Source organism: Branchiostoma lanceolatum, chromosome 4, assembly GCF_035083965.1.
Source record: "Branchiostoma lanceolatum isolate klBraLanc5 chromosome 4, klBraLanc5.hap2, whole genome shotgun sequence".
Taxonomy (NCBI): domain Eukaryota; kingdom Metazoa; phylum Chordata; class Leptocardii; order Amphioxiformes; family Branchiostomatidae; genus Branchiostoma; species Branchiostoma lanceolatum.
In genome coordinates, this window is record NC_089725.1 from 24,317,917 (window position 1) to 24,345,485 (window position 27,569).

General features: G+C 41.9%; 5 protein-coding genes across 9 annotated transcripts; 1 reads left to right on the forward strand and 4 right to left on the reverse strand.

Moving 5' to 3' along the window:
• Positions 1-2,077: 2,077 nt before the first annotated feature.
• Positions 2,078-3,758, reverse strand: LOC136433556 (coiled-coil domain-containing protein 86-like). Its single transcript, XM_066425868.1, has 4 exons — positions 3,439-3,758; positions 2,713-2,842; positions 2,332-2,406; positions 2,078-2,201 (listed from the first exon to the last, which is right to left on the reverse strand). The coding sequence occupies exons 1-4, from the start codon at positions 3,651-3,653 to the stop codon at positions 2,097-2,099; spliced, it is 525 nt and encodes a 174-aa protein (XP_066281965.1). The 5' UTR covers positions 3,654-3,758; the 3' UTR covers positions 2,078-2,096.
• Positions 3,759-4,506: 748 nt separating this feature from the next.
• Positions 4,507-8,008, reverse strand: LOC136433571 (countin-3-like). Its single transcript, XM_066425888.1, has 7 exons — positions 7,895-8,008; positions 6,980-7,175; positions 6,407-6,542; positions 6,098-6,210; positions 5,574-5,669; positions 5,197-5,337; positions 4,507-4,914 (listed from the first exon to the last, which is right to left on the reverse strand). The coding sequence occupies exons 1-7, from the start codon at positions 7,898-7,900 to the stop codon at positions 4,829-4,831; spliced, it is 774 nt and encodes a 257-aa protein (XP_066281985.1). The 5' UTR covers positions 7,901-8,008; the 3' UTR covers positions 4,507-4,828.
• Positions 7,792-20,648, forward strand: LOC136433570 (juvenile hormone acid O-methyltransferase-like). 2 transcript variants are annotated; one of them, XM_066425887.1, is made up of 3 exons: positions 7,792-7,966; positions 18,746-18,993; positions 19,412-20,648. In XM_066425887.1, exons 1-3 carry the CDS (start codon positions 7,899-7,901, stop codon positions 19,813-19,815), a joined length of 720 nt encoding a protein of 239 aa, XP_066281984.1. In that variant the 5' UTR covers positions 7,792-7,898; the 3' UTR covers positions 19,816-20,648. The 2 variants fall into 2 exon arrangements, with proteins under 2 accessions (XP_066281984.1, XP_066281983.1); XM_066425886.1 differs by lacking the exon at positions 7,792-7,966 and adding an exon at positions 16,316-16,857.
• On the reverse strand, positions 9,114-13,407 carry LOC136433558 (countin-3-like). Its single transcript, XM_066425869.1, has 7 exons — positions 13,303-13,407; positions 11,759-11,966; positions 11,193-11,328; positions 10,656-10,768; positions 10,329-10,424; positions 9,798-9,929; positions 9,114-9,354 (listed from the first exon to the last, which is right to left on the reverse strand). The coding sequence occupies exons 1-7, from the start codon at positions 13,306-13,308 to the stop codon at positions 9,239-9,241; spliced, it is 807 nt and encodes a 268-aa protein (XP_066281966.1). The 5' UTR covers positions 13,309-13,407; the 3' UTR covers positions 9,114-9,238.
• Positions 20,572-27,241, reverse strand: LOC136433567 (L-2-hydroxyglutarate dehydrogenase, mitochondrial-like). 4 transcript variants are annotated; one of them, XM_066425883.1, is made up of 10 exons: positions 27,056-27,240; positions 26,621-26,754; positions 26,159-26,310; positions 25,518-25,649; positions 24,793-24,955; positions 24,575-24,612; positions 24,062-24,226; positions 22,900-23,057; positions 22,359-22,490; positions 20,572-22,079 (listed from the first exon to the last, which is right to left on the reverse strand). In XM_066425883.1, the coding sequence occupies exons 1-10, from the start codon at positions 27,187-27,189 to the stop codon at positions 21,884-21,886; spliced, it is 1,404 nt and encodes a 467-aa protein (XP_066281980.1). In that variant the 5' UTR covers positions 27,190-27,240; the 3' UTR covers positions 20,572-21,883. The 4 variants fall into 4 exon arrangements, 3 of the variants coding, with proteins under 3 accessions (XP_066281980.1, XP_066281979.1, XP_066281978.1); XM_066425882.1 differs by lacking the exon at positions 22,900-23,057 and adding an exon at positions 23,504-23,661 and having other exon boundaries at positions 24,793-24,951; positions 25,514-25,649; positions 27,056-27,236; XM_066425881.1 differs by lacking the exon at positions 22,900-23,057 and adding an exon at positions 23,504-23,661 and having other exon boundaries at positions 27,056-27,234.
• Positions 27,242-27,569: the final 328 nt, after the last annotated feature.

The window sequence follows — 27,569 nt, forward strand, 5'->3', positions numbered from 1 at the left end:
TACATCTATACCACAAGATTGCAGAAGAAAAAAAATGATTTCGTCAAGAAAACGACCAAAAATCGACATAAATGATACCATGTAGTGAGGTTATAGCATTACGTACAGTGATTTGTATTACACACTACAGCTTAGCTCATCTGGCAACGCGTAGCACTTCGGACCTAGAACATCCGGGCACGTTTCCGTGCGTGGATTTTTTTTTTCTTTTTAGATATTGAATATCAAAAATATATATTGATATTATATTAATCTATCAATATCATATTTATGAATATCATTTTTTTGATTTTTTCATTAATAAATAAAGAAATATTTTACATTTGTTATTTTCAAATATTCATTTAATATATACAAGGCCTTTGTCTTATGAACAGGACTTCATAGATTCCAAACCCGGCATTCGAATTTTTCTGTTCATTGTAATGGAAAATACCGTGCAGCGGCTCCTTTGCGCGGTAAGATGATTCTTGCAAAACACTCGCCACTAAACTTCTATCCCCGATGTAAACAGAGGCTCTTGATGTTGTTTGCAAAACAGCGATCCTTTGTTACAGTAGCAAATGCTCCATTGTTCAGTATCGACTTCATTCAGACAACACGGACGTGGAAAGTGACGCCGCTCGGCACAAAAATATGGGAATTTTCATGAATTTTAGCAAAATTACCCAGGAAAATAAGGAAGAAATGTTGTAAATGCGGAAACCAAAATAATACGGATGAGGTAGCTGTTGATTTGTTTGACATTTGGTAGTCATTTTAGATAGAACCTTAGCTGTTATGAACTTCTATTTCACTTAATTACCATAGTGCTGATGATTCAATGGTGCTTTTTCAAATTTTATGTTTTATTGCGTGCCATGTACATCATTACATTGATAGCTTTTATAATGAGCCTATTGTACATTTTACAAATAAGTACAAGTTGTAGGCCAAGACCAGCTTTTTCAAAAGCACTTAAGTTAAGTGACGTAAGTTCAAAATTGCTTTCCCCAATCTGCCTTTCTCTATTAAAACAGTACTCATTTCCCAAAATGACAATTTTTCTTATAGACTCAACAGCCCTTGAGTGACTTTCTCTGGCAGATTTTACTTCAAGTAAAGGGCAAAGACAATTCACACTCATAAACGTAGCCGAAACGCCAGCTTTTTTGAAAAGCTCTTGTTTTTAATACGTATACCGATATTAGACTTTCTTCCCTGGAGAATGTTCTAGTTCAAAAGTATTCTTAAACTTAAAAAAGTTTTTTGAGCTGTGCATACCTGTGCAAATATTAACGACTGTGTACTAGATTTATTAACAAATGTACATATTGTGTTCATATTCTACAGTATGTGTATGGTAAAAAAAGATTCATCAAAGGTTTTCATGATATCCTACTGTCGTAATTTTTATGTATGGAAGACGAGTGACACATAAGTATACAACAGATCCTATTTCAATAGAAAGAAAGGCTGTATATCAAACTTATCTGTAAACATTAGGCTAATGTATTGAAGGTCCAAATATAACAAGTAGTATGGGGTATTACTTTTCATAAGTTCAACTGAGGATGACCAAGAAAGCTTTCACAAAATTAACATGTGGGGATAAAAACAGTGCAATACAATGGAAGTGGTAAAGGGTGGAACCAGATATGTGAGTTATCAAGTCTTTAAGATAATTACATTTGGGTTACGGTAGTTCAAATTCTTGCATTGGAAATTTCAGTTAGGTCCCCTCATTTTAAAATGGTGTAGCCCAGTCCTGGCCTCAATACAGCTCTTTAGCTGAGGGTAACATGATGATACGTCATATAATACATGTAATATCATGTTTTCACTGATGTGACTACATTGTCTGGTATGCTGGATGATTAAACATGAAATTTTCCCGGCAAATTTGTATATTAAATTATAGCCCCATAATTATGACACTAATACATGCAGTATATCAAGGTCAACAAATCAGCATGGTAGCTGTGACATCATGTACATCTAACCTGATAATAAGATACTTTGATAGGTTTGTATACGTGTATTTGTATATGTCATACTCATAATGATAGCATATATATCTACCTGTATGCTATAATGAATTTGCTATTCGTCACATTTTATTTCACTTCATTAACAACTCTCCCGATGTTGCCAGTGTCCCGTTTCTGTATCTGTCTCAACTGCTTCTTCTTCATCCTCTTGATCTTTGCTGTGTTCTTGATCTGTAGTGAAACAGAAAAAAACACTTGGGTTAGCAGTGTGTAGGACTGCAGAGAAAAGGACAGAAAGTTGGTGACATGCAAAAAGCAGACTTTAGATATACAAGCCTAAAGCAAGTCAGTCTCTACTTACCGGCTGCACAATCTCTGATTTCCTCTCATTTTCAAGCTTCTGTTTCTTGTGTTCCTCCTGTCTCTTTCTTTTTTCCTGTAAGTCCATGAAGATAAGATTATGAGGATACAAAAATTCCTGATAACCACACAATATCAAGATTGACAAGAAAATGGAATGAATTGCTATATTCTAACCAAGGAGGTATAGCTCGCTCTGATTATATTACATAATGTTACATATTAAATACAATGTTTAGGGTTAGGGTTATCATTATCATCCTGTCAATGAGTCATATTTCATTGATAAACCAATGGATCCCCTGTGGATTGCCACTGTGTGAGGTGAACTGTGTTATTCACAGGCAGTTTGCATGTTCACTACAAATTCTCTCAGTCTCACCTCCAGCTTTTTCTGTTTCAACTCTTTCAGTTCTTTTTCAAAAGATTTGATGGACTGTCTTTCTGCTCTCTGCTGCATCTTCTTGTTCCATGTGGTCCTCAGGGGTTTATCTTTCTTGATGCTTGTATGTCTTAAGCATGAAACAAATAAATATATTGTTACATTGTTAGATTTAAGGGCACATTTTCACACCAATAATCTTCTACTGGTGTTTATTAAAGTTTGCAGGATAATCCTTAGGATTGGGGTTGATAGGATTATGAGGCCACAAGATTATCGAAGGAACATCCTGTCAATAGTGCCAAAAATTCTTATTGACAGGAACATCATGTGAACCGTACACCAAAACAAATCGTATTGACAGGAAAACCGTCAATTTTGCGATAACACTCATATTGACAAAAACATGTCATAGCTAAGCAAATAAGCTAGTTTGGAGTTGCTACTACGCATGTGCAATGTCAAAGGTGAAGCCCCCCGGCACGTGAACAAAACCCGTCGGGGCGTTGTTATGCAAATTTAGACAATGACGAGACGAGTACTGTTTACTGCCTTCACCTCTGACACTGCACATGCGTAGTAGCAACTCCGAATTTCTGTTTACACGAGGCCAGGCTCTTTAATCTGCCCCCCTCCCCCATGAAATGGCCAAATCACTTCCCAACTTAGCCCGAACAGCTTACTTTGAATGAAAAACGACGCAATGGTATTAACCAATCTGAATACCTTTCCGATCGGACAGTTTTCCAGAATTTCCCAGACTTGGGCTTCCCGCGAGGAATGACTACAGTGGTCCCGTCTACTGCCTCATAGGTTTGTGCAGGCACGCCACCAACGCTACCGCCGCGAGTTGGCGGGGGATCTTGTGTTTTTCTGGCGGTCTCGTGGTCCTCACTTTCACCTAAAGAATCTTGATCCTTTCTACCGAGTTGTACCTCCATGTTGAGGGGTTTTCTCACGTAACAAATCGCTAATATCGTGATATTTTCACCGGCTTGGAACCCCCTCCACCGAAAACGTGGTTTTCTTTGCCGCAAAATGGCAGGACACATGCAACTTCGTCGTAAAATCTTGGCGTCTAGTTTGGAACGCCACCTACCGGAGTACATGGGTAAAGGCTCCTGCGTACATTGAAACTGACGGTCGGCAAATCTATCTGTTCTTTGATTGTGCAAAGAACCTTCTGTGATTGTTTCAAAGAACCTTGGTGTTTGTCATCACGTATGTTTGTATTTAAGGAAGTGGATATTTCCACTGTTGACTGGATGATCTCAACAGTGGAAAAAATTTCCACAGGATGATCCTGTCAGCAGTAGAAAAAAATCCACTGTTGATAGGATCATCCTGTCAATAGCCTTAGGCTTGTAAATGACTGTTGGACTACTTGACATGCAGGGATCACTGTTGTAAAAAGTATATGTAAGCACGGCTATCTGTATCTAAGGCTCCATATACTGACCTCCTTGCTGTAACGTTACTTTTTAGACCGAGCCTTTGTGAAAGAGTCATCATTATGGAAATTCGGGAACAAAGGACATATCGAACCTTCTTGAATAGAGATATTCTGAAGTTCCATGAATAACATACACTCCCTTAAGTTTTGGCAGCACTTATAAAAGATAGAGGTCTGTTGTTGTATGAAAGTGATCATATGGTTGGGTCTTTTTTTAACAGTCGACTAGTCCTACGGCACACATCTGCATAACTCATTTAACATTACCAGTGTTAAATGTCTACACAATTACTACATGTATTACAACTTAACGTGTAAACAAAGAGACGAACGAAAAGAAGTTGAAATTGATATTCATCATAACTTTATTACGCAAAGAAGAATACATTGCAAAGCTGTGAAAAGGAAAGGACAAAAAAATTACTTAAAGCACACATTGGGAATGCCCCGTTAAGGCACTGTTCGCATACAATATCGACGGTAGCTTGTAGCATCGTTAAGTAACAAAAATCATGACAATATTGACTTCAATATACAACGGCCCAAATGGCGGAACAGTATCCCTTTATGTAAGGGTGAGAAGCTAGAAAGCTAGAGCTAGAACAAGGACGCGCGTGTCTGCGTGGGTTGATCCATCAGTCTGCTGCAGCTGCGGCTACTTCTCTAGCCGGTGATAGTGAAGTTGGTCATCCCCTGGTCATAGATCTTGCTGTGGGGATGCTTACTGCCACACTCACCATTGCAGATGGCTGTCAAAAAGATAGATTTCCCGTTAGACAAGAAATGTTATAATTGTACAGTCAGTACAACTTCTGCGGAACGTGACAGCATCCAAACTTGGACATACTAAAAATATAGAATAATCTTGATCCAAAGAAAAGATTCACCATTTTCATCAATGTCAACTCTTCCTTTATTTGTTACACTTTCCTACAATGAACTACATTCCTTGGTGCAATAGTATAATCACTGTCCAATGATAAAGCTAGACCATTTATAATCATTGCCCAATGATGAAGTTAGAAACTCACCGACTCTCACCCCGTAGTTCCCCGGCTGAAAGCTCTCACACGGACCCTGTGTGGGATCACAGTCTGGGTTCGGCTCTGCCTTCAGGGAGATCTTTTGTCCGTACTTCCCTGCTTCTTGTGCCTCTGTGATGAAGCCCTGGCCTGAAGAGTTAGATAAACATGCATACAAATTAAAGAATGAGCAACATCAAAGGTAAAAGGATGAGTCGGTCGGTAGTGAGATGGTTTTCTCGGTCTCAACAGCCCCAAAATTGATATTTCATGGATCAAAACAGTTCTTTCCATTCAATTCTTTGTTAAAATACCAACGTAAGATAACGTATCACACAACTATCGCAGTAAGTGACGTTGTTTCATCTAACGTTAATTGCTCTTACCCAGTGGGATGCCGTCCACGGTGTCGATATCTACCACCAGTTCACCCGTCCCCGTGCCGTTCTTGGACTCGTACTCAACGTCGATGATGAAAGTTCCTAATGGTGCAGAACAGGACGTGATCTACATGATACACTGAGTGTGATCAGAGAATTACAAAAAACGGAGATCGTGACGATACATCCAAAATGATGAGTTATCACCTACGTCGTATTACGCTCATATCTTTTAATTCATAAGCTATAGCATTAATCTACATCTTTCTTTGGCAATTGGCAAAAACTCTGTCAAAAGTTGCATTCAAAGGAAATAGGAAATTCTGCTGTTCTCACAAGGACTTAGCTAACTAGCAGAGCTGCAGTCTAACGGTCTTTGAAGTTTGAACAACAATAAACCGGCATGCAAGAAATGCAACATTCTATCTAAATAAAATGGGCTGCGCGGTAAAGAAACATGATGATAGACAAGGTCTACGTAGTCAGTGACGGAGACGCCAAAGGCATACAATTTAGGACAATTTATTTACCTTGTGGTCCAGACATGGGGTTGACGCCGAGAGAGGTGATTTTGGCATCGCCGTCGTCCTTAATTGTGCACTGCTTGAGCAGCTCGCAGTAGTAGATCGGGTCCAAGTCAGCCCTGCAATTGTACATAACAGGGTAAACTTTTAGGCTTTTTTGTTCTTCGCTGCCAAGCGTATATATAAGCCAAACATTGTATGGTAGTAAGTATGGTAATATGTCATTTTCTTTAAGAATACATAAATGGAGATTGATTATGGACGCATTTAATGAAAAAAAAGTGTCGCATCAGGTTAGCAATCTTAATGTTTTACTTTTCAATCAGATTGACGAATTCCTTCACGCCCTCGATGTCACACAGCAGGTTGCAGGCCACGCCCAGTGCCTGGCTGCCGGTCTTGTCTGCCAGAGCCTGGCACAGGTCCGCACAGGTTCCCACCACGCCGACCTCTGTAGGCAATAAAACTTTGATTACTCTCTATCCATGGTATCGAATCGCCACAGCATATCACTTATAAGTCGTCAGAGTATGAATATCATCGTGCGGTTTGGCGGCTCCCAGTGACTTGTCATTAGCATAATTTAGGCGTGTTTGTATATCAAGTTATGTATCTGCGTTCTAATACATGGTATCATTATATATTCGCAAATTGCATTTAGACTTGAGACTCTTCGCATATCGAACCATTTATTTGCGGAATTGTGATTTAGATACATACATCCCATCTTTTGTAGAGTTTGCAGTTTTTCATCCCTATCCTGTTAGAAAACAAGAGGTAGAACACAATATCGCCGTGGTAGTACATTTGAATATACTGTACGTGTAGTTTTAAAACTAAACGCATTGCCGTATCAAGTTATTGAGAGTAGTATTTCGAGGTACTCACGAAGGATGATGTTCAGTAGTTGCTGAATTGCCTGCTGACTAAAGTCTATGCAGAACTTGCAGAGGTCCAAGTCCACTTTGCTGGGCTTGAAGGACTGGCTAAAAGATAAGCTGCCAGCCCTAACCGTCCGGCGGGGAGGGGGGCGGGCAGCCAGGCACTGGGATGCCAGGAGAACGGCAAGAACCACGGCGACGGACTAGAGTTGCGAAAAAAACAAACATTTATAATAGCCACTGTAACCGTTTTGCACTACTTCAACACAAGTAGCTGGATAGCCTGCTAACTTTGCCTCATAACAAACTATTAACAGTTAACACAGTTAACCTTAAACTTTGTCGCTTGCTGTCTTATCGTTATCATGTAATGCACCATGGGGTGCATAACCGTGTCAGAATGGTGTGGACAGAGGATGTTAACATTAACGATTTTCATCCCAACATCTGCTTGGAGATTGGCGCTGATCGATTTGCAGATCATATGACATGCATGACGCCAGGCCACATGCCCTTAAAAAGGTAAAAGTCCAACTCGAACAACACAGCAGACCTTCGCCCCGTGACATGGCTCATGCTGACCTCATAATCACACGACTTTGGTATGGAAATTTACAAATCATAGTTCATAGATTAACTCTTCCTTTTGAAACGCAATTCTATAAATCATATGAAAAGAAATAATACAACATATTACTATTTGCTGCGTACACATTTACATGCTCACGAAATGTAACATATGCAAATTACATGCACCCACTAATTTATCTCGCCAGAAACAGAGGAACTGAGATTTTCCCATGAAGTAAATAGTCTATACGTCCCGCAGGAATAACTAAGCTGAGGTATTGCTGAGGTACTGGCTTTCAACTGGATTACTTGGATGAGCACTCGAAACACATACTGTACAAGCGCAGCTTACCTTCATGTTGTGCTGTTCGTACGATGGCGTCGTCAAAAAAAAGAGTGGGCTGGGGGCTACGTGTGTTACAAGGTGCGCTTTTTATCACGTTATTGTTGACAGATATTTGCCCATACTCAGTGCCCCTAAATCGAGACCCGCGGATTGGCTGTCTCACGGCCTTACCCTAATCAGTCACTGATCCTGATTAAGGCCTTGCTGATTCGATTATATGGATGACATCTGCGCGCGCATCAATTTTCGTCCGTTTCCACACACAAAAAATACGTTTTCGAACATACATACTGTAAATCGTACAAAGCAGCTACAAAATGAACAAAATATGCAGTAGATTGCAAAACAATGTATAGAAAAATGGATACTAATATCGTAGAATGCCAGAGTCAAGGAAGAAGATGTAAAAGAACAAAAATGAAGAATCAATTGTTTGGTATACCTTACTGTGTGTTTAGTCATTTCTTCAACCTTTCTAAATCCTTAACACGTAGACAATGGTAGATTTCATAATGAAGGCAACTCTTTTTGCAAAACGTTTTTATTTGCACACTCGCTTTTTCAGTTTTCGGGACCCCAGAGGATGTCATCCATATATTCGAATCAACATGGCCTAATCGGAAACCCTGACATGACAAGGGTCAAAAAACAATTTGTTAGCGGCAAACAATATAGAACCGCGACGTGATGGTATCTGTTTGTTGCTTTACTTAATGACACAATAGATAATTGACAATAAAGGTGAAGGCTCTGCAGGAAGTTTATTTGGTGGCAAATGGTGGTCCTTTATCCCCTGTAGAGAACACAATTGACTATTTTATTAACTGTGAATGCAAGCTACGCGTGGGAATGTTATCATAGTTGTCATGTAAAAAGACAAGCAGGAGGAAGCGTATTCATTTTATCATGATATCTATTTATTTATTCATCATCAAAGACAGAAGGGCGGGTTGTTCAGTTTTGATAAACTGACTTTCAACAGTCTATTAACAAATACACAATTACAACTACAGCTGAACAGGAAAAGCAAATCAAAAGTACAGGATAGACGAACCAAAGCAAACATGTTATATTAATATGACGAACTCAAATCCGTTGTAGTCCATTTCGGGGTGGTCTTTCCAATGAGCAGGTCAAATGACGATGCTCTTTGATGCTTGGTCAAACGCAGTTAGCTACAAGTCACATTTATTTTCTTAACATCGAAAATAAGCATTCAGGTTAATTTTTAACATTGAAAAGAAGCAGCCAGGTTTATTCTTTAAACATTGAAAATCGTATTGTGGCCAGGGCTGGTTAGGTGTGGGCAAGAATGAAGACAGGGAATTGGCGTTGTTCGTCTTTTATCCCTTACAGCCGTGGCTTCATGTCTGGTGGGGGTGGTCCAGTGATGGTGAAGTTGGTCTTCTTCTTGTCGTAGATCTTGCTGTGGGGCCAGTGGCTCATGCACTGACCATTGCAGACATCTGTTACCAAGAGAAACGTTTCTCTTTAGAATAAGGCACGTAACGGCACGACGTACGTCTTCTTGACATGCCATCATGCTATCCTAAACGTTTTTACCTTTGATATTCAAACAAGGTTATGCTTTTGGTAGCGTTTATTATGTGTGTATGTATGTATTTGTGTATGTATGTATGTATGCATGTATGTATGTTTGTAATTGGATGAACAGTATAACTCGAGAAGGGCTAGATGCATTGACTTGATATTTCTTATGTAGGTAGATCTTTATGATACCTCGAGATTTTGCCCCCCCTAGCAGCTTGGCACAGTGCTGCAGCGGAACGTTCGGTTTTTGTGAGTCTCATGTTCTGGACATATGGTCGTGATTTTTGGGTAGTAGATATCTCTTGTTCGAAGTACCTTTTGTCTATTTGCTTAGTTCAAATTTTGGAACATAACTCACGCATAGTGACGTTGTAGACGCCAGCCTGAAAACTTTCACATGCGCCCACGCAGCCTGGGTCCGGTACTGCGTGCAGTGTGAAGTTTACCCCGTACTGCCCTGGGTCCAGAGGCTCCTTCAGGAAGGATGCACCTGTGGTGTTCAACAGGCACGGACTCATATAACTAAGTGATCGTAATGTAATCCTCCAGCCTACAATATTCTCTTGCTCCGTTGATGAAGGTTATCCATCCAGATAATAGAGAAACGCCAAAAATAGTTACTAAAACAACTGGATAAAAACAGTCAGACGTTTCAGACAGCATCCGCTATCTTTCGTCAGTGACCCTGAAGGAAAAAACCGGGAGAACCCGGTTTTATACCGAAACTCTGAATAGATAACTTAATGATAGATATATTAAATAATATCTTAGTGATAGATAATTCTCTTTCTCCCTTTGAAAATAGAAATTTACGAGGTTCCCAAACTTTGCAACCTTCAGTGCTGCCTCATCCCCAGATCTTACCAAGGAGGTGGATGTACCATCTTACCTAACGGATAACCGTCCGGAGCATCGACGTATATCAGCAGCTCGCCCGTCCCCGTGCCGTTCTTCGTCTCATACTCAACGTCGACGAAAAAGTCTCCTGACGTGCAGAACAAGAAGAGTGCATGGATATAACCCGACAATCACAAGCAAGGACATAATGAGCTAATGAGCTCGCCTGACTTTCAGAATATCCAAGGCAAATGATTCACTACGGGGATGAAATTAATCTAATGAGTGGCATAGCAATGAAAAATTATGACAATAAGCCGGTAGTTTTTGATGGGGTACGTTAAAGGCTGGGAAATTTGAACGGTTTGATCACTAGTACCTTGTGGTCCAGACTTCGGAGTGACGGTTAGATTGGTGATTGTCGCATCGCCGTTGTCGACTATCGGGCACTGATTCAGCAACTCGCAGTAGTAGATCGGGTCCACGTCAGCCCTGCAAGTTGTACCGTACACAATAACTTATTGGTATCGTGGACTGTTTCGTTCTTCACTACCTATACCCTATACCTATACACACATTATATAAGATTGCGACAACATCATAAGTTGAATGAATTTCTAACGTTCATAATAGATTGACCATGAACTTGGCTTGATTATCAGTTAAGTAATTATTTCTTTTCTGTTGTCTAAGTTGATTTACTAAGGTGATTTCTATAAATCAATTGTTTCTTCATTTGTATCAATATCTATTGGTTATTTGATGTATTAGTGTTTTATGGTGACCTTGAAAATGTGACCTTGACAAGGAACACCTGTCCAGAGAAAAGCATAATAGATAAATAGATAGATATTCTTAAGATTTAGATATTTCAAACGCTCTTGCTGATAAGCTGAGCAGGATAAAAGTCTTTTACTTTTCGAAAGCGTGGACGAACTCGTCAAAGCCCACGAGGACACACAGCCCGTCACAGGCCAGGCCCACTGCCTCGCTGCCGGTTTTGTTGGCCACAATAGAACATAGCTCTTGGCAGCCTTTCGTTAAACCACCCTCTGTGAAAGAAGAAGAAGGAATTAGTTTGATTTACATAGAAAATAGCAAAAACGCAATATCTGGCCATAATTACCTATAATTATATGTATTATAAACGTATTTAAAATACCTTCTGAAATTATGCAAAAACATCAATGATAACAACACTGCAGTTGACAGCTCATCGTGTCATCACCATCCCAGGAGTCAGCGTAATTGTCTCCTGACCATCACACAGTAAACGGTTTTGTGTGTGTGTGTGTGTGTGTGTGTTGCACGCCCTATAAACCGCCACATGCATGGCGTAACACACCATCATCTTCAGCAGCAGCATAAGCATTAGCATCATCACCATCACCCCAGGAGTCACGGTAATGGTTACTCCTGCCCATCACGTAGCGCAAATTGTAAACGGTTACCTGTTAGTCATCATGGTAATGGTCTACTCACCGACAATGGCTTCTCCGATTGTTTGGATGGCACTATGAGCGAAATCCACGCAGAACTTGCACTTGTCCCTGTCGTTCACATTGCTCGGCTTGAAGGTCTGGCTCATAGACCAGCTGCCACCCAGACCCGGCCGCCCCTGGTGACGGGGAGGGGGGAGGACAGCCAGGCATTGATATGCCAGGAGAACGGCAAGAACCACGGCGACGGACTGGAATAGCAGATAAACACATAGTCCATATTGATATTGTTACACATTTAAGGAGGACAAACTGTAAACGGCAGTAAAAGTGGTTGAGGACTAACAAGACTCACTTCTGTATATTGTCCGTATGTTCTTTGTATATGAAATTTTAAATTTTGTCTGTTTTTGAGACTATTTTAATTAAACTAGCTTAGTGAAACTTTGTCAGTTATCATACGACGAACTTTGTCCTATACCCGCACATTATGAGATATGTAAAGTGAGGATTTGTAAATACAAGATTTCTGTCATCATTCCTATCAAAGAGTAGGCCCCCTGATCTTGTTCACAGGGCAATATTGGGCAGGGCAAAGTAGTGTACAAAGTATAGTGAAACTGTTGTACGTAGAGTTTACACATTAGAGGGTAGAGAACAGCTGGATGAATGGTAAGAAAATTTGATATAAGAGTTGACGATCTTAGAGAAAGGCTTAGAGAAGTTACAGTAGCACCAGGGAAGTCTGTTGGAATAATTCTGGTCAAGAAAAAGTCTTCGATTACGTAACTCAAGCCATGCGCGTAGAAAGCGGTGGTGTTAGTAAGGTAAAAGTCCAACCCAATTTTATTGAACGTCCAAAATAACAAACCTTGTTCCCGTGTGAACCGATCATGAATGTAGGTGCATCTGGACATGTGGGAATCATATCTTAAATCTCAGAAACGTCTTATTTTTCAAACGAATTCGAAGCCCTCGGTAAACTTGCAAGCTTGAAGGAAAACTATAACTTAATACAATAAAATACGATGCAATAACAGTTGGGTCTGGTCAAATTGTTAAATAACGTTGACGGATGCTTTGCAAATAGATGAACCACCCTCCTCAACAAAACAACGTATCAAAAAAACTCTGTCTGTATGGTTGGAGGGCGTTGTGGTCTTTCTAAGATGGAAATGCTGCAGATGTAAAGGTCCGGGAGTGTCCTAATGCAATTAGTCATTGGAAAGGGTGCAGGGCAAAAGTTTCACATAAGCTAACCAAATGAGGGACACGAAAAGTTACATGCAACAGATATAAGGCTATTACCATAGCCCGGCATATAGGGCAGTAATGGGTCTAGTAGAGGTGTATTTTCAACGTACCTACACCTTAATTAACGGTCAAGCAATGCCGATTATGGGAACATGAGCCTCTGATCTCTGATCGATAATCTATCCATGTTACTGAAGGACTGAGAGTTTTCCTATCGGCGACAACGTTTGAAATATCAGTTTGATATAGTGTTAACCACACTTCTTTTCCTACGCGAATACCGAAATATTGAGAAAAATAAGGACACCCCTATATCTTTAAATCGTAGCTTACCTTCATGTTTCCTGTTCCTTTGATGGGCTTGATCAGAAAGACAGGTCGGGGACTGAGCGTGTGAATATGGCGCGATTGTACGTTATCACATTATAGTTGAAAAATATTTACACACTAGTTACTCAGTGTACAGACACGCAGACCAGTGGATTGGCTGTCCGACGACTATAATTAGAAACCCTGACAATGCCATCATAAAGATCGGGGAATTTTATCTTAGTGGCCAAACAAGGCAACGGAACGAGGTCTTCTCGCTTCTTTTACTTGACGACGAAATATCCATGGAGCTATTAGAACTGACCTTTCATCTGAGCAGGGCTACAGGCGATTTGAACCAAACTGTACATGTGTACGCCAAACCGATAGTTTCAATAATGTATGGGTAACTACTGTAAACATGTTTGGTTCATTACACAGCGAGTTGATGAGCAATTTATCATCAATACGCATGGAGCCCCTGAGGATAATTACTCGAAACATATCCGATCAAACTGGCTCATTTACAGTGATCATGACAGCAAGAGAACTGAAGACAATAAATAGTGTATGTATTTTGATGTGACCTTTACAGTACCCTCAGGAGCAAAATCACCTGGGGTAAGGAGCTCAAAGTCAGAAAGGGCTTTTTGTCCACACGTAAAAAGATGGCTTACTGTAGGTTGGTACAAATGGAGAGATAACTAGAACAACTTCGTGCTCCTTTAAAAACGTATGCCCCTTTAATTTCTCCACCGTTTTGATTGAAAGAATGTTTTGCATTATCAAGATAACGGTTGATAACCTCACCACTGCCCTTCTGCAAACATTTAATCACCTTTATGAATAACACCTTATCTTGAAGTTGCCCCCTTCTTTTTGCTGAGTCGTCGGTAGGCAAGTGGGCTGACCGCTACGTTTGAGGCCAAAGTACACGTGTTATCACATCTGTCAACAATCGATAACTTGGATGTCTAGCCTTCATTAGTATGCTGATACATAATTGGTTACTCGGTGGGTGTGCCTGCACAGACGCCAGATGATTGGCCACTTTGGGACTATGTCCTCTTTGAAATATTTGTTCTTGTTCAGCAAACAGTCACGAGGCAGTCACGAGGACCAGACCCGACGCCTGGGGTCAAAGAGGGTATAATGGTCTATAATCGCTGAACTGCGCAAATCGCAATCTCCAAGCAGATGTTGAAAAGGAAGACCGTATCATTCCTAACCTGCTGCGAACTTTATTCTGGCAGCAGTCCTCGGAAAACTTTGAAGATGTGACACGGGAAGATTTGCAACGGTCTGATGGACTGGTCTTTGAGAACAACTGAGAGCCCGACTACCTTATCTCTACCATACGTCACTATTTTCGCATTTTGACAGCAATCACAAAGGAAGAAGACTGGGGTGGGAAACACTTCATGTGTGAATGTCATGAGACGAAACGTTCTCATGTGATGAATCATCTTGGAGTGTTCTGCCAAAGGGCGGTTATACAGGCAGAACAGTAGCCTGAGTGTCATCCTTGTTAGAACCTTGGAACTAGCAAGGATGGCACTCAGGCTAGCAGATCAGAACAGAACAGAACAGAACAGAATAGAACAGAACAGATGAATCACATTGAACAACAATTGAACGCACATAAATCGGTCATTAATTAAGGGTTAATGACCCGCCCCGAGGTGTATATAGTGTCATAACGCCTGGCCATGTGCTATAACCACCGAATAAAACCACCGAGTGAGCGAAGCGAACGAGGTGGTTTTATGAGGTGGTTATAGCACATGACCAGGCGTTATGACACCATATACACCGAGGAAGAGGCGGGTCATTAACGTTATTATCATATAGCTTATCCAAACTGACGCATATAAGAGTAGACAATTTCTGTTTGACGCATAGATCTCATATTCTATTAAGAATGCATTTCAGAATTCACATTTGTCCTTTTTTAACAGAAGATGATGAAGAATATGTACAACTGTTGCCTGATTTATTTATTTCAACCACACAGGATAGGAGGGTCGGTTTCAGGTCAGTCGGATTGTTATCATTGAAGAATCTCCCTGCAACATGACCTCAGGTAACCTGAATAGAACACAGGTTCTTTGGCCAGCAGGAAATGGAACGCGCGGAACCTTAGATAGAACGTGGTTTCTTTGGCCAACAGCAAATGGAACACGCGGAACATTTTTGGGAATTTTGAATTTGTTTTCCCTTTTTCATGTATTCTAAGGAAATTTTTAGGAATTCTAAGACAATAAAGAGTTTTTTAAACAAGGTTAAGAAAAAGATTCATCAAGTAGATACCCCCTCTACAAAATGCAACGGTTATAAAGATTTTTTAAAGAAGGTTAAGAAAAAGATTCATCAAAAAGATGCCCCCTCTACAAAATGGAACGGTTGTGTTCTGACATGACGTCATAAGTGGTGTGTTATGGCGTGATAACAGACCACTTATTGTGGGTAATGGAGGCTTCTGATTGGTCGACGCCATCTACCTATGTGATGATTAAAACTTCGACCATGGGGGTAAAACCAAAATGTGCCAGCATCCTTCAGGATCAAATTCGGTTTGTCTATTTGGTATGTAACGTTAATACATAATATATTCTCTTCTAATCAAGCTTTATTCTCACGGCGATGTCTCACCCGCACCCACGCCCACATGCGCAATGTGTCAGTATATGTACCCTGACTAAGGTGGGAGAACACCCCAGGTGTGTTTTTATCGCCCACTGGTAGTATAACCAGGGAGCGGCCTGCAGGTAGTCAGGGGCGTAAACCGTGTTATCCCGCGATGCCGTGTGTGATTCGGAGCTCTGGGAACAGTCCCTTGGGAAGGGTTTAGGATCAGGAATTGCAATCATTCCATAAGTATGATAAATCTGTCTGAAATACGCCGGTGATCAGCGCTTAATGGCTTCCAAAGGGATTCTGAACCTCGTGCCAAATTAAATGCAACCATCGTTCAAAGACATGGTTCTGTGAAAAATGTAAGGTTTATTCGTAAAAGGTATGCCATAATGGTTTTGTCTGTGAGACGGGCTATGTTTCCAGCGGCCCCGCCTTTGACTCATAATCCAGGAAAAATGGGTCAACAACCTGGAACGAAGCGCCAGGGGCCATTGCCAGAGCCCTCGAGACTGCGCAGTGACATATCATCTACCTGAATTATATATTAGTATCCAACCACGGCACCATTGACGGGTGGCACATCAAGCGTAGTCGAGCTCAAGCCCATTATCTAGACGCGAAACGTAATAGTGCAAAATTCGATCCGTCCCCGCCAACGTAAAGACACCGCGGAGCACGTTCTTGCCGTAGATCAACGGCACTCGGGCAAGGTGAGAGAGGAGACGGTGGCAGACGGAACATCTCATGATCATTTCAATTCAAGGCAAAATACAACGGTTATTGGGGGAGAATCGTCGGCATGGACCCGGATTCGTCAGGCGGTTACACGAAAGCCCGCTCCATGCAGCTCCGCGACGCGCTCCTGCTCCTCGGCCAGCACCTGGCCTGGCGGGACGGGGACGCCGTGCTGGACGTGGGTTGTGGAACGGGGGAGATGGCAAGGTACGATTTATCAGTCCGGAAACAGGGGGGGGGGGGGGGGGGGGAGGTAGGGAACAGGGGTTGAGGTGAATATCTTTTTGTTTTGTTTTTGTCTACCCGGTACTCGTGAAACTGGCTTGGGAAAACTTATGTAGGAGTTGATACAGGAGACTGGACACAACCATATGGAATACCGGCCTCCACCTTCAGAAGCTCATTCAGGCTAGCCTTTGCCTACCAACCCCGGTGATGGGTATTTTTGGCCAGGAAGCAATGAAAGACAGGATAAATTGCCCACTGTAAGCTCTTGGACTATTCCACGAAACAAGACGCATCTATCTGTTTTCGCCCCTGGTATATTTTTGTCAGGCCTACTGGTAATGTTACAGATTTGTGGTCATCAGCAACGCATCACGAACAAAGCGTCACAATAAGCTGTTCGTGTTGCCTCAAATATAGATGGATGGGTATCATATACACAACCTTTATTGGCAATAGAGATTAATGTTTGTCTTTCTAAATTATCACCATGATCAGTGGATGTAATTTCAAGTAGATTCCATTCTCGCTACAACAGCGTCACTTCAATATTTTCAGTCTTTCAAAACCAGGTATGAAATATTCAATTATGATGCAGCAACAGTCACAGGGGAAGCGCACAGTGTCACGATGTCAGCCTGCTCCTGAGTATGATGGATGCCGCGCAGAGGGGAAATGGTCGCCCCCACAGCCCCGTCACTGCTTTGTCTCCATCCATTCAGTCCGCAGGAGAGAGACCCCTCATTGGGCTGGTTCCTCTTCATGCGATTTCCGTTGTGATTTACGGCGTCCCGTTCTCTGTGCGATGCTGATCATCTTAATGGTAGACTGTGCTTTATCATCCGCAGTCATGAGGGAAATCATTCATTCCATCGTGCTGTGATATAATAAGTGGGAAATAACTTGCAACTGCAGATCCAATAACGATCAACTACATTTTGGGTTCCCGGCAAACAATACAACATATCGCCAAACGCACGCTGCGTTCGTTATAGTACACCTACGTGGTACTTGGAGGAAAGTTTCAGTAATAAATCTTTTGTCACCCAGAAATGCCAGGTACAATAATCATAACAGCTAAATACATTACAATCGGACCATGTATGGTGCGATGGAGAAATCACGGTTGGTCTAATTCTTTTCCGCCTGACTGCGCGGTAAACAGCTTACCGAACACAATTAGGAATCTTAACATCGTTAAATGTCCCCAGAGGGAAAAGCTTTTACGGAGAAGATTGTACAAACTTAAGATCATTAAGTTTTTATAACGATATTATGTACTCAGCCTTCCCCATGTGTCGCCTTGGTAGGTCGCGGTCGCTTCACATTGCGATTTCATGAATTTTCATGACCTTGTATCACTTCGGGCGGGATGTTTATGATGTTATCTACAGTAACGCTGTCTACCCTTTGTCCTTATGGAAGACAAAATATAGGCCTCTGCTGAAGCCATAGTAATGTTAGAAGGTTTTCCTGGGCGTTGTACAGAGCTGGTTAAATGTTGTTCCTTTGAAGGAGCCGCATAGAACGCCTTTTTTCCACAGACAACCATAATGCTGTTCGTCGGACCAACGTTCTTCCCAAAGAGAGCCCGGGTAGATCCCATATCAAGCTTATGTCTAACATAGTTTCGGAACTTCTTGTTGCAACGTTGCATCAACAGCACTGGACTAAGATTTAATGTGTGCATATACAAAGCAATGTACAAGGCATGCCTTAGTAGGATGTTGTATTCTAAATTTTCTACACTAGTACTATGTCCGACTAACAGGCATGTCGGATTTGCCGTTATCAGTTTACATTCATTGCATAATACAAAGATGAAAAGAGCCAAGGACACAACCAAAAGAGTTGTTCTATCTTGTATTAGGCACATCGCAGATCAGAAGGAGGTCGCAACAGTGGTGGGACTGGACATTTCCAAGGACATGGTCAACTTTGCTACCTCCAACAACACGTCAGAGAAAGCCTCTTTCCACGTGCTGGACATCCAGGAGGAGTCTGGCATCAGGGAAGACTGGCGGGGGAAGTTTACCAAGGCCGTCAGCTTCCACACGGTGCACTGGATACCGCACAAGGAAAGGTTTCTGGCGAATGTTCATCTGTGTTTGGAGAAAGGTGAGCAATATAACGGGCACGTAGGATGCTATTTGGATAGATTTTATAGCAGAACACAGCCAGTTATTCTTTTTAAAGAAATGATATTCGTCGAGGCAGAAACTGATAAAAATAGTCGCTCTCACAGCCTTCGGAAAGCGCGCTGTGACCGGTGTAAAGTGGCAGTGCGTCCGCGGGCGATGTCCTTGGTGCTGAAATGGGGGTCCCTAACGCAGAAGCCGGTCCCGGTGAAGTGTTTGTGCGCTGGGCCGCCCTGGCACAGGGGGAAGAGAGATAGAGGTGTAGCAGAGAACCTAGATGGATGAACGTTAACATGGATAATCAACGAAATAGACCATATAGTATCAGTTTCTAAACGTTTGCTAACAATTGGTTTAAATTAGTTACTAAAGTTTGACATGTGTCCGTTTTCCCACAGGTGGCGAACTTCTCTTCAACCTGTTTGCAGGGGTCCCAGCTATCAAGGTAGCGCGTGACATCAAAACCCATCCCAAGTGGCGGGAATATCTAACGGACTACACTCTGAAGTTATACGAGTGGCCCAAAGGAGACGTTGCTGGCATGTCACACATGCTGGAGGAGTGCGGGTTCGAGGTGGTGACGTGTGAAGTCCATACCCTCACTTTCAAGTTCGATTCCTTGGAAAAAGAAAAGGCGTTTTCTCGCCCACTGCTGGGGCATTTACAGTACATCCCTGAGGAAAAACAGGACGACTTTCTGGAGGACGCCATCAGTATGGCTCGTGGGCTGTACCAGAAAGATGAACAGGGGCGGGTTATATGGGAGATGCCTCAAATTGTGGTGCACGCGCGGAAGCTGTAGGTGTCCTTTGGCCGAGTCAAACACCTTGTCCCGCGACTTCGTCGTACTTGCTGACGAAATTCGTGCAACCTTCAGATGTCGCTATTCCTCAAAGGAAGACTTTTGGCGAAAAGCTCATTATTGAAATTCATCAGCACAACGGCTTATTATGATAAGCGCACTCAGACTAAACAAGTCAATATCATAGGTCATACCGTCAAGTTGCCTTCAACTGGTACTCTTATAAAAGCCTGTGATGACAGCAAAGAGACATAAGGCACAAACCAAGTTGCATGACTGAATTTCGTGTGTACAGGGATGATCTGTGGTAACGCTGTCCGGATCGAACACGCAGTTTTCACTCCCGAGCTACATTATTCATACTTTGAACAAAAACAGCACGGCTGCTTCTCATCACAGCATAATGAGTTTTGACACATTTATTCAGAAATAGTAGGATACATCGATGTATAGTAACAATGGAAAGAACTTGTTTGATTTTTGATACCACATTCATGTCAAGACTAGAAACAGAAACCGGATTTATTACCATACGTAATGCCCTACCCTTTCACACATACATTATGTCAGTGATTTAAACTTACATTATTGTTGTAGAAAAACTTTCCTTCCCGTCATCTGAAGCATTGGCTTTTCTTCCTGTAAGTTGATCTTTTCAAGACCAGTGTGCCCTGTTGTACATTATATATGTATGTGTGTCTACAATATTCACCTTTCTCTCTTACAATGAATATTTGGAGAAGAATCATGCATGCATTAAGGAGATGATGATACTGCTGAGTGTTTATTATCAACATAATCAAAATAGAAATGTTTACATCTTGTTGAATACACCACACCCCATGTATCAAATTATTGTCAGATATTGCATAAAAATCCCTCCACTCATCTATGGAGAACTGCCCCCTAAGCAGATCCTGATGTCACAATGGAACATGGCTTCCCTGATCAAAACTTGCACTGCACTTTATAGCAAAGCACTAAAAAGCTGGTACTTTGTCAAATTGTCAAAACACCTTGTGAGAACGATATTTCAAAATTGCTTCAATATTTGCTGCAAAAGTATTTCACAGACTTACAATGAGTGCTGTCAAGACAGATTCGAAATCATAATGGTGTAGAAAAGTGCAAATTACTCTTATAGTGTATCCCCACTATGTGGTGTAGCCGGTAATCTCCATATACATTTATACGGTCCTCCTGTACACCAGATTGATAACATAGCAGCTAACTATATTGCACCAAATCACCATTGCAAAAGGTATCAAAGACTAAAAAATCCTACATACACATTATCATAAGCACACATGTCCCAAGCACATTGAAGGAGCGGGTGGGTTACACAGGGCCTGCTGTCGCCATCTTTTGGTTGTAGATTCTACACTATTTGGTGGTTCTTGACTGGAAGACATTCAAAGATTGCTAAAAATTTTAGAACATTTGAACATGTGCACCACACTCCAGGGCACAGTTTTTGAGGACATTTCTGTTTGTACCTTTCTTTGAGGTAGCTCTTAGTTCTATGCACCTCCTTGACATCTAGCCTGACTAAATCATGCTCCTAACATACAGCCCTCCCCTGACAACGAGGGGGCCAATTAGCCACTTGCAGTGAGAGATTGTGTAACACATGCTACTTGACATCAATTATTGTAATTACTTCTGATCAGTTAAGTACTTGTCAACACAACTACTGTTTTTTGTTACCACATGGAATTCCCCTGAGGTTAGTCATGTAACATCTAGTACATTAATTCAAGTCATGACACAATTGATATAGACAAGTCACAAATCCTATTGTAAAATATCTACTCTATAGAAATGCACATTTTCCTTGAATTTGTAACTATGAATGTCTAAATGTATCAGGTAGATTGTTGGAGATCAATGGGTGAATATTGGCTGACAGCCAATCCAAAAGTAGCAGCAAAAGGATTTTTCCACAAAATTCTACAAGCAGTATCTTCATACCACCACCTCCCCACTGTCCATGATGAGATGAGTAAAAGCTGTTGTCACCTTTCATTTACCATCTATTTGTCAATTAAGGTTGACAGTTATCACTGCATTAAAGTTCAAACTTGTTCTGGACCTCATCCGCGATCATTTTGGCGATGGCGAGAGACGAGGTGGCGGCAGGAGACGGGGCGTTCCTGACATGTAACATCCGACTGCCCAGCTCTCCGACTCCGCCGTCGAACACAAAGTCATCCACTAGCTGCCCCTCCTCGTCCAGGGCCTGGGCACGCACACCTGACGGGCCCCTGGGGAATACATGCAGTACCGTGAGTTTGGTCAGCAAGTCAGGTTTGCAAAAACTGGGTTTTAAACATCTAAAGAATGGGTTACAACCTTCTGTCTGAAAGTAATGCTGATGTGCTGAGTGAAGTAGCTTAAATTGGTGAGTAGCATAGAATTAGACCTGCAGAGATGCACATACATTTGCTACTTTTTACTGGGAATTGTTGGTTTGCAAGTTTTAGATATCATGAAATTCTATTCTTTACACATACAGCTGTCACAAAATGGTGAGAAAGGCTGACCTGGTGACGTCCTGTACCCTGAGTTCAGGCACATATCTCTGCAGCTGTTTGACCTGGGCGGCCATGTTGAAGCCTCTATACAGCTCCCCCACACCGAACTGCCAGTGTTTGTACACCAGTTTACGCAGCCCCCTGAAACGCAACAGTATGAATTACAGCAGGCAGCAAGGATGATCTAAAAATTATCCATGACAGAAATATATGATGTGGGGAGAAGTCAAGGAAAAATTATGTTCTACGAGATACTATGGAGTCTGTATTGTAAGGCTATGTAGTAATGCAAGTCGTGCAGTGCTAAAAAAGCTGGCATTTTGGCCAGAGCGTAGCGGACAAAATCATTCATGACAGAAATATATGATGTACAATATCCCCAGCAAAAGAAAGGGATAAGCAATGTATAAAAACAGCCAGCTGAAAAAAAAGGGAAAATTCTGGTCTAACAGTACTATGATTTATGAAATCTACATCACACAGGCAGGCAGGCAGGAAACACGCTGTGCATTTTGGAGCGCATGCTCTTAGATATTTTCACGCAACATACTTGAATGCTACAGCATCTAACGTGTCAGTCAGATCAAAATCCAGCATCTTGTAACCCTCCCTCTTGAAGACTAACACAGCGTTTGGACCGAGCAACACGCTGTCGTCCACACGGGGGGTGAAGTGTACACCGAGCCATGGGAACCGGGGGTTAGGCACCTGGAAAGGCAGCACTTATACAGTTCCACATCCTTACACCCAGAAATGTACTCAGTTAGACCAGACCAAGTTTGTTACTTGTTTCATGGAGTCCAAGAAGTTTCTATATGGTTATACTACACCAGGGAAACAGGCACAGTTGTCAGTGTGGCTCAAACAGCCATCATATAGGAAGTATACTGTCTTGTCTGTGTGCTGACCAGTATGCTCAAAAAAGATAAAATCTAATGTTATGTAACAGTGCGGTTCAAGCACCACTTTTGACCCGCCTAACCTGACCGGACCTTTTAGCCTTGTGGTAAGCGCGTTGGGTTTGTGAGCTGTGTTCAATTCGCGGGAGCCAGGGGACTGTACTACTTGCCTTGTGCGTTTCAGTTAGACAAGGACCAAGAAAGAAGTAAGCAAGCTCAGTCTGGCCAACCAGAAAACTTATCATCAATACTTACTTGAAGCCTAGAGCATCTACAGTGTCCTTAAGGTTGAAATCCAGTAGCTTGTAGCCTTCCCTCTTGAAAGCAAGGACAGCGTTTGGCCCGAGCCACATGCTACCATCCATCCTTGGTGTGAAGTGGACCCCCAGGAAGGGGAATGCAGGGTTGGGAACCTTGGGATTGGTGCAGTGATTGACGATGATCAAACAAAAGAAAGAAAAAAAAGACAGACTTCAAACAGAAAGTAGAGTACATGTATTCAAGAAAGTTGGAAAAAAGAGATTCAATATCATGTGATTTTGTTACTGGGTTGATGATTAATGAATTTAGTAATTAATCAAAGAAATCAAGCATATCAACCAAAAAATAAAAAAGAAAAGTGGGGAAGCATACTCTAGGCGACCTTTATCAAGATGTACAGTAAAACAAGCTGACCTGTTGTCTGATTGGAGACAACCCATGGCCAGGAGGCAATACATTAATCCCACTATGTTTTCTTAACTGGAGCATTTTTTAGTTACTCATTGAACGTGTTTGAACCTTGTAATCATTCCTCTCCTACGGCACACTTACAGGGTAGATGTTGCCCTTGACCAGGTGGCACTTCTCCGGCTTCAGCAGCAGGTAGTCCCCCCGGAACCCCACAATCTTTGGCACACTGCTGCACCCTGACTTCTCCGCCAGTCTGTCTGAGTAAAGGCCCCCGCAGGACAACACGTACCGCGCCTGGACTGTTTGCTGAGAGAGGATAATGACATATTCATTTTAGAGCATTAACAACAATATAATTAGTCCCCCTCCTAAACCATGTCAAGATCTTTCCATCTCCCTTCATCATCTTGACACTTCAGTTCCGTAAGCACTGTTGGTTGCAACATTGTATTATTCAGGTTGACACTTTTACATCATTGATCAATTCCATGAGAAGAGGACATTGCACATCACTACTACTACTACTACTACTACATGAACCTACTGTTACAATAATAAATGTACTGTTGCATTCCAAGCAGTACATGTAATGGATATAGGTACCAATATCGTTTAAAGTTATTGATTGAAGCTGCTATAAGAAGAAAAACTTACCTTGTTTTGCCCGACTATTGTCACAGGATACTTCAGACCTGTTTGCAAACATGACAGACAGAAAATAATTTGCAAAAATTCTGACAAGTCGTATTGAAAAGCAACATCCGTTTGTTCTGTCTTACTTTGTGAAACTTTATTGTCTTCTACAAGAACTCAGTCTTCTGAATCCTGTTAACACATGTTTTATATAGCTCACATTGTTTAAGTCCACCCACCTTCTGCACTGTCTCCTTGGCTCTCCTTGGTTGTTTTGAAATCTGTAACCTCAAACTCAGTGAAAACCTGTCCCCCATTTTGCTGGAAGTTGCTGCCATAGGATTTTGCCACCTCACCCCAGTCCACTATTCCAGTGTTGGGGGAGTCCAGAGCTTTTACTCCCTAGAATAAAAAGTCACAAACAACTGTTACAGCTTGATTACCTGGTTATCTTAAACATGGAAAGCTAGGTTAAGGCATGTAGTATGGCATTAGCCTGGTATTCAAACAGTATTATAGCTGCCGGGTTTTTTCGTCCTCTTAGGTCTTATTTGAGTGACTGCATGAAGAGACCCGGCAGCTGTAATAGGTTTGGATAACAGGCTGGTATGGAATTATTCTTCCTGACAGCTTTTGCTATAAGCAATTCACAAGTTTGGTACAGTGAGTGAGTGTACATGGATGTACAGCATAAACCTTAGTAGGGGAAAGTTTAAAAGGATGCAAGTCAGCCTGAAAGAGTTTGTAGGATGGATGAAAGGATGGATTAATGAATTAATGAATTAATTAATCAGTGAACAAACAGATGAACAAAGGAACAAATGAGCCCAAAATAGTTACTACCTGGATGTTTAACTTTCCTCAACATATAAAGGAACAAATGAATGAATAAATGAAACCTTTATTCACAATTTCACAGCAGCTCATGGGATACAACAACATTTTTGCACAAACCCGAACCCACCCGACAGTGCGGCTCCATCTCCCTGATCTCCTCAGCCCCGACGAGGCGGAGTCCCTTCACGCCGTTCTGCTGTCCTCGTTCATACAGCTTCTCTAGCCTCGGTACCTCCTCCTGGTCTACCGCTACTATCAGCTGGGAGGGGAGGAAACTGGTCAGCTCTCTTGAAGCAGTAAAGGATGTCACATCTTTGTGAGTATGAACAGCTGTATGTTTGTTTGATAACAAGGACACTGAGCAATGGCCATTGTCTTATCCTGTAGCTTGGTATCCAAACCTATAATAGTTCCTGAGTCTCCTTTGCAGAGAGGAGACTCGAGAGCTATAATGGGTTTGGATACCAGGCTACTTATCCTGTAAATGTACAGTGCATATTCATCATCATCTGGGTAAGCTGGTTGCTCGGATGCTTTTCCCTCCATGTCTCCCAATCCTCCATTGCTAGGTCCTCCGGCTCACAGCATGCATTGTCACAGAGTTGGTGTGGGTACTCTATGTTACACCAAGGAGGTTAAAATCTCTGATTTTAACCTCCTTGGTTACACATGGTATATTAGGTTCACAGAAACAAGAACAAAGACGATTGAGTCTATAGTTATGGCCTCTGACTACATGCACATTGTAGTATGCTCAAGATAACCCACCTTTCCACACTTCTTGTATGGAATGTTGTTGTCATCACAGTACTTGTAGGCCAGCTCCAGCCCCTCCACACACAGCCGTGCCTTCAGAGAGCCAGGTGTGTAGTAGATGCCGCTGTGGATCACTCCGCTGTTGTGCCCGCTCTGATGGGATGCTATGGACAGAAGATTTATGTGGATGTCTTAACGTTACACCTTTTTTTACACCTTCAATGTCTTGAAAAGTACAAGCAGCATCTTCCACATATACTGATACCAGATTTTGACATCACACAATGCTAACAATAAAGCAATTGTCAGTCCATGACCATAACTTCATTTTACGCATTACCAACATTTATAAATGACTAAATACACTTCATGTCACATTACATTTGAAGTGCTGATCATTGAATATTTTGTTTCTGTCACCATGATTACAATTATCTATATTTAATTAAACCAGTTAATAGCTGCAACACCCACCTAGCTCCTTCTCTTTCTCCAGGACAGCTAGCTTGAGTTGTGGGTGTCTGAGAAGGAGCTCCCGAGCAGCAGCCAAGCCAACAATCCCTCCTCCAACTATCACCACATCAAACTCGGCCGTCTGCCCTGTATTACTGGTCAAGGAAAACCCAATGTGTCAGCAATTCAATAGCTGTCACTTGTCAGAGTGAACACCATGGTCCGAAACACCAAATGTATTGAAACAGTAGAAAATTTCAGCTTCTCCTACGAGCCGTCTGAGGAAGATGTCTTAACTATATCACATATAACAGCACATATTACACTACCATGGACATCCAAGGGAAGGGAGGGGTTTAACACCTGAATAGATCAGGTCTGTTAACGTTATGTAATAATTAACATTGTATAACAAGCGCATTTTCAAGCCCTTAAAAGGAGTTGGCGAGAACTAACCTGCTACAAAACTGTCTCCTCCCTATCGCTATTATCTGTAATGAAGCACTAGCTGTGTGCGGCTTTAAAAGCGACGCATTTCTGCCCAAAATTCCGGTACAAACCCGGAAGACAAATTTTCCGTGAGCCGCCATTGTGCAACTGTGTCAAAGGTTACAGCCGTGACCCAGCAGAACCGCCCACCTGTGAAAAAGCGCCTCCTGGCGAAATATTACGGACGGTTCAATTTACTAGTAGTATTCTGATCAGACATTCTGGTCATGTCATATAAATAAAGATCTGACAGAGCCATTGCAAGAATGATCTTCCAACTCCCGTGAGTACAGCAGAATTACTACCGAGTACCGTGTTCCTAGCCTCTTTTTATAAAATTGCTCTAACTTTATTTCGAGGTGCCTCGAGTGTGTTACAACAGCCTCATTTAGTCATTACTCACATGGGTACCTACTGGCTGAAATAATACAACCTGGTAAATTCATGATTTAACTGGTATTCTGCATGTTAACATCTACCA

Excerpts from the sequence above, each read along its gene's own strand:
- LOC136433556 (XM_066425868.1), bottom strand. The coding sequence starts at position 3,653 with ATGGAGGTACAACTCGGTAGAAAGGATCAAGATTCTTTAGGTGAAAGT. Across the intron at positions 2,843-3,438 it reads AAAACTGTCCGATCGGAAAG|ACATACAAGCATCAAGAAAG; the intron begins GTATTCAGATTG and ends TTCATGCTTAAG. Across the intron at positions 2,407-2,712 it reads TGAAACAGAAAAAGCTGGAG|GAAAAAAGAAAGAGACAGGA; the intron begins GTGAGACTGAGA and ends ATGGACTTACAG.
- LOC136433571 (XM_066425888.1), bottom strand. Across the intron at positions 6,543-6,979 it reads ACTACTGAACATCATCCTTC|AGGTCGGCGTGGTGGGAACC; the intron begins GTGAGTACCTCG and ends TATTGCCTACAG. Across the intron at positions 5,670-6,097 it reads CCCCATGTCTGGACCACAAG|GAACTTTCATCATCGACGTT; the intron begins GTAAATAAATTG and ends CTGCACCATTAG.
- LOC136433558 (XM_066425869.1), bottom strand. Across the intron at positions 11,329-11,758 it reads AATCGGAGAAGCCATTGTCG|AGGGTGGTTTAACGAAAGGC; the intron begins GTGAGTAGACCA and ends CTTCTTTCACAG. Across the intron at positions 9,355-9,797 it reads CGTCTACAACGTCACTATGC|ATGTCTGCAATGGTCAGTGC; the intron begins GTGAGTTATGTT and ends TCTTGGTAACAG.
- LOC136433570 (XM_066425886.1), top strand. The coding sequence starts at position 16,715 with ATGGACCCGGATTCGTCAGGCGGTTACACGAAAGCCCGCTCCATGCAG. Across the intron at positions 16,858-18,745 it reads GGAACGGGGGAGATGGCAAG|GCACATCGCAGATCAGAAGG; the intron begins GTACGATTTATC and ends ATCTTGTATTAG. Across the intron at positions 18,994-19,411 it reads TCATCTGTGTTTGGAGAAAG|GTGGCGAACTTCTCTTCAAC; the intron begins GTGAGCAATATA and ends GTTTTCCCACAG.
- LOC136433567 (XM_066425883.1), bottom strand. The coding sequence starts at position 27,189 with ATGGCGGCTCACGGAAAATTTGTCTTCCGGGTTTGTACCGGAATTTTG. Across the intron at positions 24,956-25,517 it reads AGATGGAGCCGCACTGTCGG|GGAGTAAAAGCTCTGGACTC; the intron begins GTGGGTTCGGGT and ends TTTTTATTCTAG. Across the intron at positions 23,058-24,061 it reads TCAAGGGCAACATCTACCCT|GTGCCTAACCCCCGGTTCCC; the intron begins GTAAGTGTGCCG and ends CTGCCTTTCCAG.